Below are 19,365 nucleotides of genomic sequence, written 5' to 3'. Positions count from 1 at the left end.
CTGTTCTTCTATTCTGCCTTCTTTTGTGATAAACAATATTTCTGTGGATTATTTTTATTCTCTGTTCACTTACTAACTTTATTTCTTTGCATCATTTTTATTGATTGCTCTAGGGACCACAATATGCAACTTCAACTTCCAATAAAATATGAAAACCTTGTAATATTGTAGTTCCATTTACCCATTCTCATCCTTAGTGTTATTGCTGTCATATACAGTACATATCTATAGCTGTATTATAAACCCAGGAATATTGTGTTATAGTTGTACGTAAAGAGTTCTGCCTTTTAAAGGAATTAAATGTGACAGAAAGACAGTCCTCTCTTTTAAGAAATTAAAGACGTATTTCTTAACTTCATATTCTATCATTCTTATCTTCATTGCTTTCTGTTTATCCAAGTTATCACCTGATGTCACTTTATTTCAGCCTGAACTATTTTTTTTTTTTTTGCATTTCTTGAATTTAGAGCTGTTAGCAATGAATTCTCTCATTTTCTAATTTATTTGAAAATGTCTTTGAATGTTTTATTTTGAATATTAGTTTTAGAATAGCCTTCTGGAGGACAGGCTTTTTTTCCTCAACAATTTGAATGTCATTCTAGTATCCTATAGCCTCAACTATCCTAATGATTAATTAGCTGATAATTTTATTTTTGTTCTCTTTTATCTAGTGTATTGTTTTCTTTGTTGTATTCAAGATTTTTCTTATCATCTTTGGCTTATAGTAGTTCGATTATGATGTGCCTAAATACAATTTTCTTTGTTTATTTTATTTGGAGTTCATTGAAATTTTTGTAGCTGAGTGTTAATATTTTTTTTAATCAGAGATGGGAGGTGACTCATTATTATTTCTTCAAATATTTCATCATCCTTTTCTCTTTCTCTGCTTTTGTTTACTCCAGTTACCCTTAAGAGTTCTGAAAGATGTTTCTGACACAATAGTTTTAAACTTTAATAGAATGCTTGGAAATAAAACAGGGAAGCATGGATGAAATGCCATAATTTTCCAAGGAAACTTAGTTTCTTAAACATACATACAACACAACCCAGTTAATTTACAGTGGAAAATACTAATGTTACCTGTTTGTCCTCTTTTCCTGTTTTTACGTAATCTGCTTGTAGGTGCATTTCCTCCCTCTGCTATTTATGCACGAAAAGACTTGCTACAACGACCTACTCATATTGCAACCAAGACTTTTCAAGCTTTTCGTATATTTGTGAATAATGAGCTCAATGAACTTTACACAGGACTGAAGACAGCTCAGAAGTTTCTGAGACCTGGTGGTCGCCTTGTTGCCCTCTCCTTTCATTCACTGGAGGATCGCATCATCAAACGATTCTTGCTTGGGATAAGCATGACAGAGAGGTTTAACCTAAGTGCTAGACAGAAGGTGATACAAAAATCACAGCTGGATTCAGATCATGGAAACAAGGATGGAGTCTCTATAGGAAAGGCCCCTTTAATGTGGGAATTGATGCACAAGAAGGTACTTACTCCAGAACATCAAGATGTACAGGATAACCCCAGAGGGCGCTCAGCTAAGCTTAGAGCAGCTATCAAATTATGAGAAAGTTATTATCTGATCCTTCAAGTTGTTCCTCACAGTTTCTCCTAATGTTTTAATGTGATAATCCTGAACAGCTTAATATAAGAAAGTGTGGGATATATATAGAAAAGTACTATATATGTGTGGAAATTGGGAGTATTGAGCATTTTTTTTCTCAAAAAGAAAATATAGGAAATATCAGCATGACACAGAAAGTTCAAGTCAAGGAACAACAGCATCTCAAAACTGGAAAAATGTGTTCATCTTAGCATTTTATTTGACATCTGAAATGCAGTCCTTTCTCTAACCAGGAAATTTTTTAAAAAGAAGAAGGAGAATAATCTTGTGTATTTATCTAAATATGTAAATTCAAGCTGTTAAAAGAGATTATATCTGCATGCCCAAATTCTGAATTTAGATATTCAGATTTGCAACAAACTCTCTATGGATCAAATACTTAATTATGATCATACAATGAATTTTAATTTTCCTATTTGGAGGTAATTAATTACTACTCTAACTTTCTCAAATATAGGTATTATGCAAATATAAAATTTTCAAGTATTATTTTTAAAATGTATCATACTGATAAATTTCATTATTGAGATTAGTGTTTATTGTTTTCAAGGGATTTTTCAGTACGATATATGCCATGTTTTCATAAACTAAAAATGTAGAATTGCTTTAATAGCCCTCACAGAGAATATTTCACACAACTTATATTTAAAATCAGTCATGTTTATTTTAATAATAGCCCAGAATGCTTTTGATAAATAATAAAATCTCTCATCATTTGAGTTCTGCATTTTTAGTTGAGCTATTCAAAATAATTAAACCAAGTCTATTTGAAATGGAAAAGTATATGATGTATTCCAGATATTAAAATTAATGCACCTTTAATTTTTTAACTTACATATAATAACTGTAATTGTATAATGTTTATTCAGGAGAAGTTCACTTGGTCAAGGATTCTTTAACAAGTTTCTGAAATTAATTCATAATTCACATAACTTTTATATGTAAATATGCACTACTAGTTAACTCAATTATTCATCAAGTACTAAACTAGGCAGAAACAAAGGCAGTAAAATATGCATAGCCTACAGTACCTGTCCTATGGAGTTTATAGTCTAGTGGAGGAGGGCAATGGTAGATAAATAAACACAAAAATTTATATAAAATTGACACAGTAGTAAGTGCCATAAAGAAGCAGTACAAAGTATCGTAAGTACATCTAGTAGGGATTTCATCTACTGAAGGAAATCAGGTCTGACAATATGCTGCTTGGTTTACGACCAGGACGAAGAATGAGATGACAGTCAAAGGGTGGATGGGCATGCTGATTAAAGGTGCATGTAAACGATTATTTTCTTATGTAGTTCGTTCCCTTTGAAGTCATATTTATACTATTAATTTGCTCAGGAAACTATTTATTCAAATACAGGAAAAATTCATCTTCTCAATTATATTACAGATTCTAAATTTGTAAATTTAGAAATTCAAGTGAATAAAATATCAACATAACTCTATGGGCAAAAGAATTAATTGCTTGGATTTACCTCAGAATTTATCTGCACTATCAGAATTTATCTATTGCCTCTGCAATATTTCGCTTTAGTTCCCAAGTTTGTTTGCCACTTTTGATTTATATGCTTTATTCAAATCTGAGCAATTCTACAGTGAAATCAGAATTATAAAATGTTCTAGAGAACAATATGCTCAAATTAGAAACAAATGAATGTACCTAGCTTAATCCTCTGAATCCTTCCTGAAGAATTTTTTAAGTTTCTCTGTATGTCAGTCATATTTGCGAATGAGAAAGATTCCCAAAGTTCCCATCTCTTGAATATCTGATTAGAAAATAAAAGATCACATCTAATATTCAACAGTGATTCACCTATTCATCAATCATTTTTGCATCCTATATAATACGGGAACTTTTTCATTAATGTTAATTGGAAACTGACCAACTAGATTAGATGACATCCCTCCAAAATTCATGTCCTTTCTAAAACCTCAAAATGTAACTTTATTTGGAACTACGGTCATTGCAGACATATGTAGTTAAGGTGAGGTCATACTGAAACAGGGCAGGCCCTTAATCCAATATGTCTGGTGCCCTTATAAGGAGAGGAGAAGAGAGACAGAGACAAGGGAAGAGTGCCACATGGAGCTGGAGGCAGAGATTGAAGTGATAAATCTGCAAGCAAGGGACAATTGTTGCTGGCCACCATAAGAAGCTAGGAGAGAAGCATGGAATGGATTCTCCCTCCCTGTCTTTAGTTGGGATCTAACTCTGCTGGCACCTTGATTTCAGATTTCCAACCTCCGGAACACTGAGAGAATAAATTTCTGCTACCTTATGCCACCCAATATGTGGTAATTTGTTATGGCAGCCCTAGGAAACTAATACTGTGAAAAACATCTTGAATGATATGCATGAAAAAAATCCTGCTTCAGTAAACACAAAATTTGTTTCAAAATGTTGTAGTATAAAAGTAAATCAGCTATTTTCTGTAATTAGACTGTTTACCACAATCTTTCGTGCTTCTTAGTCTTAGTTGTCGGATGCATAATAAAATACGTGAATGAGCTTCAAGTGATTAACTCTGGAGAATGGTTTGGGGAAATTCCAACAATACATATGGAAAATAAAAACTGATTGTTAAAATAAATGTACATTGCTTTTTCAATAAAATATAAATGATATAAAACAAGCAATTGTTTTGTATTTCTGAATCTCTGTATTGGCTGCCTTCTACTAATCATTTTAATATAGCATTGATTCCACTGTGTAGGACGCCAGTGCTTAACAGATTTTAGTTCATTGTTTATTATGAAATGAAATTTAATAACGGCACACAATTTTTAGTTGATTTCTCTATTTTGTATATTCATTTCGTTTTGAAAATATGTTAGTTACTATGTAATCTTCTTTTTGAAATTTCTAGGGTAAATTTTGGGGGGAGACTCTAATGGTATCTATTTTTTTTCCTATTTCATATAATATATGATATGTGGTTTGTGCTTAAATTCATTTATATTGAACTATGTTATTATAATACAGCCCACAGTTTATAAGAGAATACAGTATGCCTAACTCAGTTTGGGTTTTTGAGGTTAACTAAAATCTCTTAAAATTCACTTGCAAATATTTGAAAGTAGTATTTTCTTTAGTCTTTGCAGAATATTACATATCTTAAGAGGTTTATAAAGTTCCTTTTTTTTAATTTTTTTAAATAAGAAGCAGAGATAATAATGAGTCTATATTATAGACTTTTAAAAAACAATTTAAATTTTATTTGAAGTCTTTTATCCAAGAAGTATGAGACAGTTCTTAATGGAAAATTCAAATGTACAACAAATACAAAATCTGTATGATCACTTTCATTTAAAAAAAAAGAAATGTATGTATATATTCATTCAATAAGCATATATTAAAGACTGAGCATTTAGGAAGAAATCAAAAGCACTTCTCTCTCTTCTCTCCTTCTTTTTATACTCCTTCCCTATCCCTTTTTCTGTCCACATTCATATGTGAATTTCTTATGTCTACTGAGATGGCATTCACTTATGTTTCACATTTACTCTGGAAAAAAATATATTAGGCAATATTAGCATGCACTCTCACAAATTAAGCCCTCCATGTTAGATTCTTAGTAATGGATAAGAATTAATTAAAAATTGCTTCTGGTTAAAATCCTGTAATATTTATTTTAATGTAGCTATTTTTCTATTGAGTTTTTGTGATTGCTGCAGTATTTTAATAGATATTTTTGATGTAAGCAATATTCAGTAATAGCAAGAGATAAGCATTAAAATGTAAAGGGAATTTTGTGAGGTGCTTGGTAAATATAAATTTACTGACAGAAATCCTGATCAGAGGTACATTTTTCTCAGAAGCACAATGCCATATGTTCAATGTTGAATGAAGCATGGTTTGTAAAATATCAGCATCATATTCTAAAGAGGCTAGATTGTATAACAAGCGTAACTATTTTTATATTATTTTCTCAAATTTCGTCTGTTTACAGCTACTATTTCCAGCTAATGTTTGGTAACACACAGCGTGATCTTCAGGAATACTAAGAGAAAGTTTAAATACAAATTATTTTATTTTTTTAGATCTTGTTGCAGCATAAATTTTCAAAAACATGAGAAGTTCAGTAGAATTATTTATGCAGCATGCGATGATGATAGCTCACAATACTTTTCATTTAGATGGACGTTAAAATTCTTCACAGAGTTTTTTGTCACCTCACTCTTTTCTCACATGATTTACCAAGATTGTTTCATCAGAGTAAAGAAATAAAATGTAATGCTCTGATATGCAAAGTAGACGTTTGCCTCTTTAGTAATGTCACATCTCCTTAGGCAATTATTTACCTTAAATACAAGGTATTTAAGTACAAGTTTTCCACCATTAGCATACACCCTATTAAAGAGATCCCTGCCCAGAAGCTAGAATACAAAACTGAAATCAAACAAGAGGAGGACATGCTCCATTCCTAGTTCTTCAGTTCTAGCTCCTGCCCATTAAACTCCATCTTTGTGCTTTGGCCAATAATACTTGCCTGCCTTTCACAAGGTGAGGATTTGTATTGTTAAACAATCAAATGGTATGATTCCTCATTCCTTTATGTTGCTTTGTTTTTAAATAGGATTAGTCCTTTTTTTGTGGTTCCATATAAATGATATGATTGTTCTAGTTCTGTGGAAAATATCATGGGTATTTTGATAGGGATTGCATTAAATCTGTAGGTAGCTTTGGGTACAATGGCCATTTTAACAATATTTTTCCAGTCCGAGAACATGGGTTATCTTTCCATTTTCTGGTATCATTTTCAAATTGCTTCATCTCAGCATCACTAATCATCAAAGAAATTCAAATGAAAACCACAATGAGATATCACCTCACCCCTGTCAGAATGGCCATCATCAAAAAGAACATAAATAACAAACGTTGGCAAGGATGTGAAGAAAAGGGAACCCTTGTACACTGTTGGTGGGAATGTAAATCGGTGGAAAACAGTATGGATATTCTTCAAAAAATTAAAAATAGAATGAACATGTAATCTAGCAATTTCACTACTGGGCATATATTCCAAAGAAAATGAAAGCTCTGATTGGAAAATATGCATGTACACCAATGTTCATAGCAGCATTATTTACAATAGCCAACATATGGATACAACCTCAGTGTTCATCAACAGAAGAATGAATAAAGATGTGAGAGATGTATGACATACAGTGGAATATTACTGAGCCATAAAAAGAGTGAAATTCTGCCATTTGCAACAAGGTGGTTGGACCTAGAGAGTATTATGCTTAGTGAAATGTCAGAGAAAGACACGTACTCTATGTTATCACTTATATGTGGAATCTAAAAAGAAAACAAATGTATATATCAAAACAGAAACAGACTCACAAGTATAGAGAGCAAACTAGTAGTTATCAGTAGGGTGAAGAAATGAGGGAACAACAGGATAGAGGTAAGTGATTAAGAGATACAAACCACTATGTATGAAATAGATAAATAATAAGAATATATTGTATAGCACAGGGAAATACAACTTTTTAAATAACTTTAAATGAAGTAAAATCTATAAAAATTTTGAATTACTATGTTGTTTACTTGAAACTAATGTTGTAAATCAACCATACTTAAATAAATAAAGAAAAATAAAGAAAACAAATATACAACTGAAAGAGACTGTGCAATTCATGGACTTTCACTCAAATGATGGGAAACATCTTAAATTTCTGCTCAGTGCTGATATGGTAAGAAAAAAGAATATGTTCACTTCCTGGATTTACATATATTCTTTATGAGCCTTCTTTTCTTTTTTAATGGCACCATACCTATTTCTTCTGAATTTATGTTGTTTTCACACAAAAACCCCTTTGATGATGAAGAAAAGCATGTTTAAGAGCCAGCCATATGGTTTTCCTGTTTCTTATTATGTACATACATATATGATTTTCATGGAGTGGGGAGGGGTTAGGGAGAAGGGAAAAAAGTACTATTGTGAATGTTGAACCTATCTAGTTATTCTAGAATCTATCATTGTTCCTTTGAAGAAATTCAACATTTGCCTTCCAACCAGAGAATAAACATCAGCTGCTAGAGAAAGCTATTGAATTTCAAAATCCCTTTGAAATGTCACGTTAACCTGTTTAACTTTCAGTCAGTTCTTTAAAGCATCAAACATTTTCTGATGACTCCCAGATCTAAGACTGCTTATATTTCTCTAACTTTAAAGTTTGTTTCCTTCACTTGCAAACAAACTGTGGTGAATGAATCAGCACTGTTTAGGCCTGTGAGAAGTGTATCACAGCGACAATCTCTGTGCAATCTTTCTGTACGTTAGTTCAGTTTGTGAACATTGAGCTGGGGTCAAATGCTCAATCTGGCCATTTGACTAAAACTGCACCACTCTAGCCTTTTACTTAGCCCGCCATTAAATTTTAATCATTAAAGCCGTATTTGTTTCATTGATTATCCTTTATTCTGAGATGTGTAGAAATCAGGCAACCATTAATTCATTATCTGACTCAGCAATATCTATTATCTTTCTGCTAGGTGCTGTGGGTAAAAGGGAAAAGAAATGATGTGCCCCTTGTTATAAGAGCTACATTGTAATATAAATTGGGACAGATATGTAAGTTCTAAAAAGTTGGAATATAACAGGTTTAATTCTATAGTAGAGGTTAAAATAATATGAGACCACAAAGGATTGAATAAATGAATGAGGTGGTCTTCTTCCAAGCAGAACTGGATTTACATTCAGCCCTTCATATCTGTGGGTTCTGCATCCGCACACTCAACCAACCTTAGGTTGAAAATATTTGGGAACCACAATGAGATATCACCTCACATTGGTCAGAATGGCTATCAACAAAAAGAATGCAAATAACAAGTTGGCAAGGATTTGGAGAAAAAGTAACCCTTGTGCATTGTTGGAATGTAAATTGGTACAGCCAATGTGGAAAACAGGATAGAGGTTTCTCAAAAAACTAAACATAGAATTACCATATGACCCAGCAATTCCACCCCTGGGGATGTATCCAAATAAAACAAAAACATTAATTTGGAAAGATACAGGTACCCCAGTGTTCATAGCATTATTTACAATTGCCCAAATTTGAAAGCAACCTAATATAATGGGAGACTTCTCAGCCATAAGAATGAAATTTTGCCATTTGCAGCAACATAAGTGGACTTGGAGGCCATTATGCTAAATGAAATAAGTCAGACAGAGAAAGACAAATACTGTATGATATCACTTTTATGTACAATCTAAAAAATATAACAAACTAATGAATAAAACAAAAAAGAAACAAACTCATGGATATTTTTAGTCTTTTGAGGAATCTCTAGACTGTTTTCCTTAACAACTGTACCAAATTACATTCCCATCAACAGTGTAGGAAGGTTCCCTCTTCTCTGCAGTGTCTCCAACATTTATCATTCGTGGGCTTTTTAATGATGGCCATTCTGTGTGGTGTGAGGTGATACCTCACTGTAGTTTTGATTTGCATTTCTCTGATAATTAGCAATATTGAGCATTTTTTCATGTGCCTTTTGGCCATTTACATGTCTTCATTGGAGAATTGCTTGTTTAGGTCTTCTGCCCATTTTTGGCCAGATTGGGTTTTTGTTTTTTTATTATTAAGTTGTATGAGCTGTTTATATATTCTGGAAATTAAGCCCTTATCAGTCTCATCTTTTGCAAATATTCTCTCCGATTCCATAGCTTGTCTTTTTGTTTTGCTTATTGTTTCCTTTGCTGTGCAAAAGCTTGTAAGTTCAATTAGGTCCCATTTGTTTATTTTTGCTTTTATTTCTATTGCCTGGGTAGACTGCCCTAGGAGAATGTTGCTGCGTTTTATGTCAGATAAAGTTTTGCCTGTGTTTTCTTCTAAGAGGTTTATAGTGTCTTATCTTATGTTTAAGTCTTTAAGCCATTTTGAGTTTATTTTTGTGTATGGTGTGAGGGAGTATTCTAACTTCATTGATTTACATGTGACTGTCTGATTTTCCCAATACCATTTGCTGAAGAGACTGTCTTTACTCCATTGTATATTCTTGCCTCCTTTGTCAAAGATTAATTGACCAAAAGTCTGTGATTTATTTCTGGGCTCTCTATTCTGTTCTGTTGATCCATATATCTGTTTTTGTACCATTACCATGCTGTTTTGATTACTGTAGCTCCATAGTATTGTCTAAAGTCTGGGAGAGTTAATCCTCCAGCTTCATTCTTTTACTTCAGTATTGCTTTGGCAATTCTGGGTCTTTTGTGATTCCATATAAATTTTAGGATTAGTTCTGTGAAAAATGTCCTGCCTGGATAATTTGATAGAGATCACATTAGATCTGCAAATTGCTTTGGGTAGTATGGCCATTTTAACAATATTAATTCTTCCAATCAAGGAGCATAGGATATCTTTCCATTTCTTTAAGTCATCTTTAATTTCCTTAGTCAGTGTTTTGTAGCTCTCCATGTATAAACCTTTCACATTCTTGGTCACATTTATTCCTAAATAATTTTATTTTTTGGATGTGATTTTTAAAGGAATTGCTTCTTTTCTTTCCTTTTATGGGATTTCATTGTTATTGTAAAGAAATGCAGCTGATTTCTGTATGTTAATGTTGTATCCTGCTACCTTGCCGAATTCTTTTATCAGCTCTAGTAGTTTTTGTGTGGAGCCTTTAGGGTTTTCTATATATAGTATTATGTCATCCTCATATAGTGACAATTTTACCTCTTCTCTTCCAATTTGGATCCCTTTTATTTCTTTTTCTTGACTAATTACTATGGCTAGGACAAATCAATCAACATGATATATACCACATCAATAAGAGAAAGGACAAAAATCACATGATCATCTCAATAGTTGCAGAAAAAGCATTTAATAAAATTCAACACCCATTTATGATAAAAATTCTAACAAAGTGGGCATAGAGGGAACATATCTCAACATAATAAAAGCTATTTATGACATACCTACAATCAGCATAATACTCAATGGTGAAAAGTTGAAAGCTTTCCTGCTGAAATCCAAAACAAGAGAAGGATGCCCACTCTCACTGCTTCTATTCCCTATAGTATTCAAAAGATGAATGTTGATAATTTCTAGCTTTTAACCTCATCTGATTCCTTCATTCCTTTAGAGGATTTCAATCTTGGCATCAACCAAACTGAGTGTCCCAACAAGGCTAATCTGGGCCCCTGTTGCAGTTTTGTGCTAGATGCAAAGAATAGAACGGATGAAGTGATTTCTGAGGACCAAAGTAAATCAAATGTTCTAGACTAGTGCTGCCCAATAAAGATATAGTGCAAGCTACCAACTTGAGCCACATTGTAATTTGAAATTTCAAGAAGCCACATTGAGAAAAATAAAATGAAATAAATAAAATTAATTTTGATAGTATAACCTAGTTAAACTAACATATCCAATATATTTCAACATATAATCAATATAAAAATAAGGTATTTTAGATTCTTTTTTGTACTAAGTCTTTGAAATCTGTTATGTATATTTACACTTACAGCACATCTCAATTTGGACTAGCTATATTTCAGGAACTTTAAGTTCTTGAAACCTATAGGTGTCCAGTGGCTACTGTATTGGACAGCACAATTTTAAAATTGGAGTAGATGACAATTTTTCTGTATATCTGGCTTTGTTATAGCAGTGATTAGTTTTTCGCCTTTTAAAAAATCCTCTCCCCCATAATAACTATCCAGAAATAGATGAACAAATGTTTTCTTCTATTGCACTGAATCACACATGGAGGAAGATACAAGCTGTAGTCCCTGAAGTCATGCAGTGAAGCAACCCTGACCATAAAGAAGGTACATCTTTTCATTCCTCCTCTCTAAAAGACCAATGTATTTGGTGCAGCTACAGAGCAGCCTTAAAAATAAAATAGCCCAAATAGATCTTTGTATCCACGTCCTAAATCAAGCGAACTCATCCTAACATCCTCCCTAAAAATCGCTTCAGGCTGACTACACCAGGGTTGCCATTCAGATCAGCATTAGAGGTTGAGTGTAAATTCTGGATAAAACAGTGCATTCCTGACCAGGAACAAGTAGCCACGGCATACATGAAGCCAGGAATGGTGCTTGCAATGAAAAATATTTGAAGTTAATTACTATCTTTTTAAAGAGGGGGAGGGATTATTCTTCCCTCCTCATCCCCTTCACCACACACACCAAGGAAACACTGCTGTTTTACTCAGGTATTTTTAGAGCACTTACCTGAATAGTCTTGAAGACTAAATGCCAAAACTGTAGCTCATACGCAGAAGCTAGTTTACAGACACATCTTTAGCATGATTTCACAGTTAAGCTTTTTCTCATATGCACTTTGTCTTTAGAGTAGCAATTTTCTTGCCATTGAAAGAAAAAAATTCCCCAAAGTTCTTCCAGGCACCAGTTTTTTACCCAATGAAGTACTCTGTTGTGTTTTTAAATGGCATCATTTGGAACAGACACATCATCCTTTGAGGAAAGGGCACAGTTGTTAAGTTTGTTACTGTTAAGTTAAAGCTGTAATGGGCATCTTGAATCTTTTTCTCAAAGGTGAAAAAAAAAATCTCAATGCTAGCAGTTAATAAATGCTAATAAGAATTTTAAAAAAAATAGTGGGTACAATATTGCAGTGTTAATTGCATTACTCACTGAAAGAAATGCAGTGAGTCACAATTTATAGTTGTTACTTACGCAATTTGGAGAAATTTTCAAGCACTTGATAAAGAATGAGGGGACTCCAAACCTGATAAAATGAGTCTAGAAAAATAATTTCCTTTCTTTAATAAGGTTTAGGAAATTTGCAATTAAAAATAGACTAAAGCAACCTGAAATTGTGTTACAGATTCAGTCTTTTCGAACTCAATAGGACCTTAACAGGATCAGTTGATTTCAGTTGTTCCCAACCTTTTCAAAATCAAAGAACCCTTTTGCTAAACTTCATTACCAGCTTTTACAACATGAACCTAATGTTTAAGAAAAAAATGTGTTTTTCTACCACATATAAATAGAATGTATTTCCCTGTTATATTAGTGAAAGGCAGTTAAAAAACAATTTCTGTTCAGTGTAAAACAATGTGTGTTACAATGATGGATCAAAATAATTCCAGAGAAAAGGAAAACAGTTACATGATGTTTAAGTTAGCCCCCACAGGTGACCCAGACAAAAAACAGAAGACTTAACCACATTAAGAAGCCGAAGCAAGTTGGTGGGTTCTTCAGGATTAGGTGTCCATGTTTATTTACTGCAGCCTGATAAATGTGCACACAGCTCAGCTCAAAAATGCCTGACTTCTTAGTAACTAAAAGAAAACTGCTGCTTCAAAAAGAACAAGGTGAAGTACTAAATGCCTGAATTTAAGCTCCTTCACGACTCTCCCTGTAATAACCTTCACCTCTTCTGCCAGTTAAATCCTTTTCATCATCCAAAACTCAAAGGTGGTGATCATGAGCATGCTACCTCCTACTACAGGGAGCATAACTGACTAAGGTCCAAGCTGCCGCTTTCTGAAGTTCATCTCTGTGTTTGCACCCAGGCCGTGCCTACCATGGGCTGCTTCCCATCACAAATTGAGTGCGGTAGGAATGCTAATGCAGACCTGTTCCTGGGAGACACAGGAGTACTTGACAGCCAACTTGGGCTGAAGGACTCACCAATGGCTCTGTTGAACCTTCCATCCAACCTTCCTTACCTCTCTTCTTCACACAAGGTCAGACTTAACAGCCTGATGACTCTCCCAGACTTCTTCAGCTTCCTCACTTCCTTGCATAATAAACTCCTTTCCTCTCTTGATAAACTCCTTGCACATTTAATTCTGTCCTTGAGTCTGCTTCTCAGAGGGCCTGGATGAACACATCAACTCAAATACCTTTTTCAATTTTTCAGACTGCATGTACTCATAACAATACACAAGGAGAAGAGGAAATGGCCCTTTGTCATTTGGTCCCACCTCATCTCCCCAGCTGCCCCTATCATCCCTCTATGTCTGGGTACGCCCAACTTGCTACAGTACTTAGGACTCTACATCTTTGAAAATGCCATCTTCTGTGCCTAAAATGATTCACTCTCTAGTTTATACAATGTCATGTTATAAGACTACAGTGTCCTCCTCTTGGACCCGTACTTAGCTTTCATGATCTTGGCATTTTTAAAGACAGGCCAGTTGTTTTTTAGAATATTTTTCAATTTGGATTTGTCCAATATTTGTAATTTTGGTCAGACTATCACATTGTATTCTTTTTGTTATATCTTATCAGTTGTTCATGAAGTCTATTTTTCCCATTACTGGTGGTGGTCATTTTGATCACTTGAACAAGAGGGTATCCACCAGGTTTCTCTAATATTTTTCCCTTTGTAATCAACAAATATTTTATGGGGAGATACTTTGAAACCGTGTAAAAACCTCATTCCCTATCTCACTTTCACCCACTAGTTTTAGTGTCCTTTGAGATTTCTTACCTGGATTAGTTATCACTATGCTTGTTGCCAAATGGCGGATTTCTAAAACCATTATTCTTTCTACATTTAATTAGAGACTTTCTACCATAAGGAAGAACTTTCTCTTCTCCCCATTTTGTCACTTATGTATTGATAGCAGTGGAGTACTAATTTATTCAATGAGTTAACAATTTGTTATTATATCATTTAATTTAATGCTCCAACTGTCCTTGATTTGACCAGTTGGAACCCCCTCAAGTTTACTTCTGTTTTTCTGATATGTCTTCATCCTTCTTTGATCATTTTCTTGCTTTCTGTTAGCAGAGATGTTCCAGGGTCATCATGCTCTTTCCCAGTCTCTGCCCTGGATTCAGTCATTTCTTCGGGGAGTCCCAGTCATTTCAGTATTTGAAACCAAGATATTATCACTAGGTGTTCATTTCTACTGAGACACCGCTTTTCCCAGGCCCTTTTAGCAGATAGCTAGGAACTAATTATACATTTACATTTACATTTATTTCTATGTCTGTCTATAAGAACTATTTCTTACCTTGGTACATCCAATTCTAATCCAATGCCAGCTGTGTTTATTCTAGCTTTATCTTCTTCTGTATTTGTAACTCCCTTTCCAATAGTGAGAACCCCAACTCTTAATTATTCTTGACATGTTTATTTTTTTGCTCAATATCTCTGGATGTAGCCAATTTCTGATACTGCTGGGCCACTACCCTCTTTATCAGTGGATCTGCCCCGTGCTGAGGTTGGCCTCCTCTGCACAGGCCTGCAACTTACCATGTCAGGCCTGATTTATGGCTATTTCACAACAGGAGGAAGGATGCTAATAAATATTTTTTAAAGAAAAGAAAGAAACAAAGCAGAAGAGGAGAAGCGACATAACTGCTAGCATTCTTTAGACCTTTTTAACACATATCAATCTCTATTAAAAAGAGAGCAGGCTTCAGGCTTAGAGCCTTCTGTAAGGCTCTATCTAGAATTTAACAACATTATTTTATCTTAATTGTGAATGAGTTTAAAGTTACCTGATTTTTTAAACTATATTTTGAGGAAAAGTTTACATATTTTAATCAGCACAGTTCTTAAGTATACAATTCAATGAGTTTAAACAAATATAGATATATGCCACGTTGAGATACAGAGTATTTTTATCTCCCTAAAAGAGGCCAGTCAATCTCCATCCACTGTAGGCATCCACTCTTCTTATTTATATCAGAATTAATTTTGCTTCCTTTGTAAATATTTTAAGGGAAGAGAAAAGTGTTAATCAATAAATTAAATAGGATTAAAAATGGTAAAGATGTTGTAAGGAGTGTAGAGCAGCACAGGAGGCATAAACGGTGGGAGTTTGAGCACAACAGTTTGTTTCATGGACTTCTTGCAGAGTTGCTCTTTTGCCTTTAGAAAGGTTGCTGTTGCTACAGTGGAAATGGCCACCAGTGTTATTCAAGGTATTGGATACAAGCTACGGCCTTCCTTTCTCTACTCTTTCCACATGTACTCATCCTTCAAGCATCTTTTATATACCTACTTTGTGCTCTGTGCTCCAGGGGCTATAGATAAATAAGAAACAATGGCTGCATTCAAAATAGAGATGATCTCCATGGAACTGTTTACAAAACTGGCCACAAATTCTTATTGCCACCTTATGGATGATGGTCAAAACTCATAAATCCACTGATTTGCAAGAGGACAATTTCAAAGGCACTTGAAAGAAATGGGAAGAAAAAAGGGAAAGCAACGAGAGTAAAACTCCTATTTCATAGTCTGAATATGATTTTTAATAAACATTGTTTTATTATAAAATTACAACTAGCATTAACAAAATAAAAGAGCCAACCATACTCTACAACTTCAGCGAATTAAACACTATCAATCTAAGTGTGCTGACTCAATTATTCCTCCTATGGTAAAGTCCAGCTAGAAAGAAAATTACTTTGAATTGAAAAATTGGGGTAAAAGTCAAATGGTAATATAATCCTTCTTTTGCTCTACCTGTTTTTTGCGTTCATATCTTATTGTTGTCCAGCAACTGACCCAGTTTTGTATTGCAGTTAGCACATTGTGAAAAAACACAAAGATGAGCACAAAGTGATAAAGTCAGCCAGTCAACAGGTTTCCCTCACTGTCTGGACAGTGTCCCCAAGGAGATTATGCTCTATTTAGGGAAATAAACTACACTGAGCATTTTTTATTTTATTTTTGAGAGAAAGGAATTATAAACTCCCACATAAACATTCCCTACCTTAACTATTAAAATATGCTCACATTAGGTCATTGGTTACTAAGCAACTTCTATTAACAGAAATCACTCACTTTCCATATCCTACCTCAATCTGAGAATTTTAGCCATCCTGCAAAGTGGAATAAATTCCAGTAATTTCTTTTTACAGAGTATAGGGCAACAGCAGTAGAATCTGCTTTACTAGGAAAACCTAATGGAATTTGAGACAGACAACTTAAAGCTATAAATTCAGAAACGATCTTTTATCAACACAAATAAATAAACAACATGAATATCTGGAATTTTTTTTTTTCAAAGAGCTAAAAAATACCCTAGTGAGCATCTGCCTCACTAGGGAAATCGATGGGGGGGGGTGTATGTGTGTGTGTGTGTCACAGTGTTTTGTAAATCACGGCACACTATCCACGTGTACGTGAGTAAAATCCTCATAAGTCTGTACAGTTTGCTGCCTAAGCTGTAGTACACATGTGTCCTGCATTTGAGCATCATTTAAGTATAAACTTAAGGCAGTTTAGTGTGACAGAACAATATTCACCAGTCATATATAGTGGTTGAATGAGGCATGACAGGGAATTTACAACTGAGCAAACTAATCATAGGCACACTGAGAGATCTTACATGAGGACTGCTCTTGATTAGGAAGGTTCTAAAGCCAAAGCTTGAGAGGGACTATGTTTTATAAGCTCTGCTCAAGGCTCACGTGGCCTGGAGCCATGAAGCAAGTTACTTGTTCTCTTTGCCTCAGTTTCCTCACAAGGATGTCACGGTTACAAAGATGAAACTGGCTCTATAGATGAAAATTATAAGGTTGTGGATAAGATATAGATATTATGGTGCCATTTATTATTCTGGCTACATTAAATTTACTTTCTTTCTTTGCAAGCTGAGCTTGAGACACCGGGCTCTTTGAGAGATACCCCAGGACCTAGCCTGCACCTCTTCACAGCACAGGTAAGAAAATGCTGCTTGACCTTTCTTTAGGCAAAAATTGTTGACCCATGAGTCAGTCAACATGGTGCTCTCACTTTAGTGCTCCTACAGGAACATCGCGGTCGAGGGAGAAGGAAAGATGGTAAATGCGATATTGGAGTAGTAAAAAAAGTTGGCCACATCCCTTTTCCCACTGCTAATCTATAGAATTCTTGCGTCATTCCAAACTAAGGAGGAGAGGAATCTAAAATGGGAGGAGAGATTAGATATTGTTTTAGGTTGATTTTTAATATTTGAAAATGATACTGTTGTATTATTATCTAGAAATGGCCATAAAAGCTATAGAATTGGCCTGAGAGGACAGAGAAGAAAGATCCGGTAGAATGGTTTGAGGGCAACAGTATTAATAAAAAAATAAAACTACCTTTTACTTCAGTTCATTCCACAAACAGAAGCAAAAAAGGTCAGAGCAGTAAACATGACTACTCCTTCAGTTACATAGAGCTTAAGGGAAATCGATGAGTGGTGCTATAAGTAGGTGCATTTTTTTTTTCAATTTTATGAAACTTATTTTAAAATCAGTGTTGAACTTTTAATCTCTTCCTGTATGTTTTGAGTATGTCAAATTATGTTACCAAGAAAAGGTGTTGAGAACCAGTGTGAAAAGGCATAGGAAGAATGGAACTGGCGTTGGGTAGGATATTGAGACTGAGGACCTTAAAAATCATCGGCACAAAGGTGATTGAGATGATCTTGTCTGCTTGTCCCTGAACCTGTTTTCAATTATCAGCTTTAGATACACATAGACATATAATTTCACCCCTACTTCACCAATTTAAAGGTGGCTCTCTTGAAAGATTTTGCAAAAATTCTTACTTGTCAATAAGTTTGGGAATTTTCTGGGCCCCGACAATCCAAGGACCTGGAAACAAAAATTCCACTTGAAGAATTACACTTATGTGGCAATTTGGAACTATTTAGTAGGTTAATAGTAGCTCTGCAAGGCCAAACCTTCTTTGTCTTTGGAGGAAATCCACCATTCAGTTGGTAGAAATCCCTGAACCTTGGTTTCTTCATTGCTAGAAAAATTATTAATACTTAACAGGTTTGTAGAAGGATCAAAATGAAAGAATATATGCCATTGCCTGCCGGCTGCACTTGTTTTGGATTCTCCCTACCTGTCCAACTTTATCTCACACCATCTTTTTCCTTTACTCACTACCCTCCTGGCACACTAGTTGCCTTTCTCTTCTTCAAACACACGAAGCTGTTTCCTACCCCAGGGCCTTTGCAAGTGTTCTTCTCTCTGTATGTCGTATTTATTCCTCCAGCTCTTTGCTATTTATCTTTGAGGCTTTCGCTTAATGTCGTCTTCTCAGTGAGGTCTTTCCTTGCTTTCTGTCTAAAGTTGCCTCTGTTGAATATTTGGTAGCTCATAACCTTGCTTATATCTCTCATATCACTTTACAATCTGTAATCATGTTGTCCATGTATTTATTGTGTTATGTTCTGTACCCTCCCACTGGATTTTGCAATATTTTTATGAAGGCATAATTGACATAAGACATTATATTAGTTTCAGGTGTACAACATAATGAATTGCTATTTGTATATATTGCCAAATGATCATAATAAATCTAGCTAATATCTGTCATCATACAACATTGAAAATTGTTTTTCTCATGATGAGAACTTTTAAGATCTACTCTCTTGACAACTTTCAAATATGCAACACAGTGTTACTATAGTCATCATGCCATACATTGCCTCCCCGTGACTTATTTATTTAATAACTGGAAGTTTGTATCATTTGACCCCATTCACCCATTTCTCCCATTCCCGACTCCCTGCCTATGGAAACTACCAATTTGTTCTCTGTATCTATGAGCTCATGTTTTTCTTTTTGGATTCCACATATAAGTGCGATCATACAGTGTTTGTCTTTCTCTGACCTATTTCACTTATGGCTCATCCATTTTGTAACAAATGGCAAGATTTCATTCTTTTTAATGGCAGAATGCTATTCCACTGTGTGTGTGTGTGTGTGTGTGTGTGTGTGTGTGTGTGACATTTTCTTTATCCATTTATCCATTCATGGACACTTAGGTTGTTTCCCTATCTTGACTGCAATGCTGTGGTGAAATGGGGGTG

The 19,365-nt window shown here is 34.5% G+C and overlaps 1 protein-coding gene across 5 annotated transcripts in view; it reads left to right on the top strand.

Annotated features, from left to right (window-relative positions):
* The window catches only part of METTL15 (methyltransferase 15, mitochondrial 12S rRNA N4-cytidine), a 201,026-nt gene that overhangs the window by 166,048 nt on the left and 15,613 nt on the right, over nucleotides 1-19,365 (top strand). For 3 of the 5 annotated variants that reach the window (XM_011000303.3, XM_064492484.1, XM_031459856.2), the window contains one exon: nucleotides 1,123-4,264. In XM_011000303.3, the coding sequence (XP_010998605.1) occupies nucleotides 1,123-1,568 (446 nt within the window). In that variant the 3' untranslated portion in view covers nucleotides 1,569-4,264. Of the gene's footprint in view, nucleotides 1-1,122; nucleotides 4,265-17,167; nucleotides 17,236-19,365 lie in introns of those variants that run through there. The other 2 variants (XM_064492485.1, XM_011000316.3) reach the window with 2 other exon arrangements.

The sequence above is a fragment of the Camelus dromedarius genome, chromosome 12, assembly GCF_036321535.1.
Source record: "Camelus dromedarius isolate mCamDro1 chromosome 12, mCamDro1.pat, whole genome shotgun sequence".
In the NCBI taxonomy this organism is placed as follows: Eukaryota; Metazoa; Chordata; class Mammalia; order Artiodactyla; family Camelidae; genus Camelus; species Camelus dromedarius.
This window is presented reverse-complemented; position numbering and strand designations above follow the sequence as displayed.